The sequence below is a fragment of the Sinocyclocheilus rhinocerous genome, unplaced genomic scaffold (genome assembly GCF_001515625.1).
Source record: "Sinocyclocheilus rhinocerous isolate Xijiao unplaced genomic scaffold, SAMN03320098_v1.1 C36228567, whole genome shotgun sequence".
Lineage (NCBI taxonomy): Eukaryota > Metazoa > Chordata > Actinopteri > Cypriniformes > Cyprinidae > Sinocyclocheilus > Sinocyclocheilus rhinocerous.
The window spans coordinates 1-922 of record NW_015776396.1 but is presented as its reverse complement, the minus strand read 5'-3'; the positions used below and the strand labels follow the sequence as shown (position 1 = coordinate 922).

The following is a 922-nucleotide window of genomic DNA, read 5'->3' as shown; positions in this document are numbered from 1 at the left end:
GAGATGCGAGGCTTTTTGCATTGTTTGTGCAATTCTTGGATTTGTGTGTAAATGTTTTAAAAAAAGAAGCAAAGTTTGAAAATGTGTGTAAGCACTAGAGACCGCATTGCACTATATTCTATTCTGAGTGCTCCTCACTCTGGGTTAATATTAATTCCCCGCGCCGGGCCGGAGCGCATGCATATGCAGCAGCGCAGACGTCTGCGTCCTGACCTTGGCGCTCCGCAGGGGGCTCTGGTATCCCGCGGGCTGAGCGCGCTCCGTGTGAACGTCTCCCAGGAACAGCTCCTCGGCCCGGAGCTCCAGGCGCATCAGCGTCAGCTCCTGCATGCTGCGGTCCGGAGCCGGTGTGTCCGGCGGGTCGCAGGCCGTCTGCAGGCACCGCTGCTGGACGCGGCTCACATGCACCTCGCTCGCCGTTCCTCCGCGCACCAGCCACGAGGCCCGCAGCGGCCGCACGTTGCCCCGGATCAGCAGGCTGTAGCTGGGCTCGCTGCAGTCAGGGTCCTGGTAGTAGAACTGCAGCGCCTGGAAGCTGCCGTCGGGGAAGAAGCGGTAGGAGCGGGTGAGGAACTCCGGACCGGGTCGCACCTCGCAGCTGCAGTCACAAGAAGAACGCTTTACAGCAGGGCATCAAACTCAGTTCCTGGAGGGCCCAAGCACTGCAGAGTTTAGTTCCAACCCTGCTCCAGCACACAGACCGTGTAGTTTGCAAATAAACCTAAATGACATGATTAGCTGGATCAAGTGGGTTTAACTAGGTTTGGAGCTAAACTCTGCGGGGCTGACACCCCTGCTTTATAGTTAGTTCACCCAACAATTAAAATAAACTCTTGTTTTACTCACCCTCAAGTCATGCTAGATGTATATGACTGTCTACTTTCAGACGAATCCAATCGGAGTTATATTAAAAATTGTCCTT

At 54.9% G+C, this 922-nt stretch overlaps 1 protein-coding gene across 1 annotated transcript; it reads right to left on the bottom strand.

Annotated features, from left to right (window-relative positions):
- Positions 1 to 213: 213 nt before the first annotated feature.
- Positions 214 to 598, bottom strand: LOC107735671 (protein APCDD1-like; the record flags this gene model as incomplete). Its single annotated transcript, XM_016547281.1, has 1 exon — positions 214 to 598. A coding segment is annotated over one exon (385 nt), but the record flags the coding sequence as incomplete, so codon positions are not given.
- Positions 599 to 922: the final 324 nt, after the last annotated feature.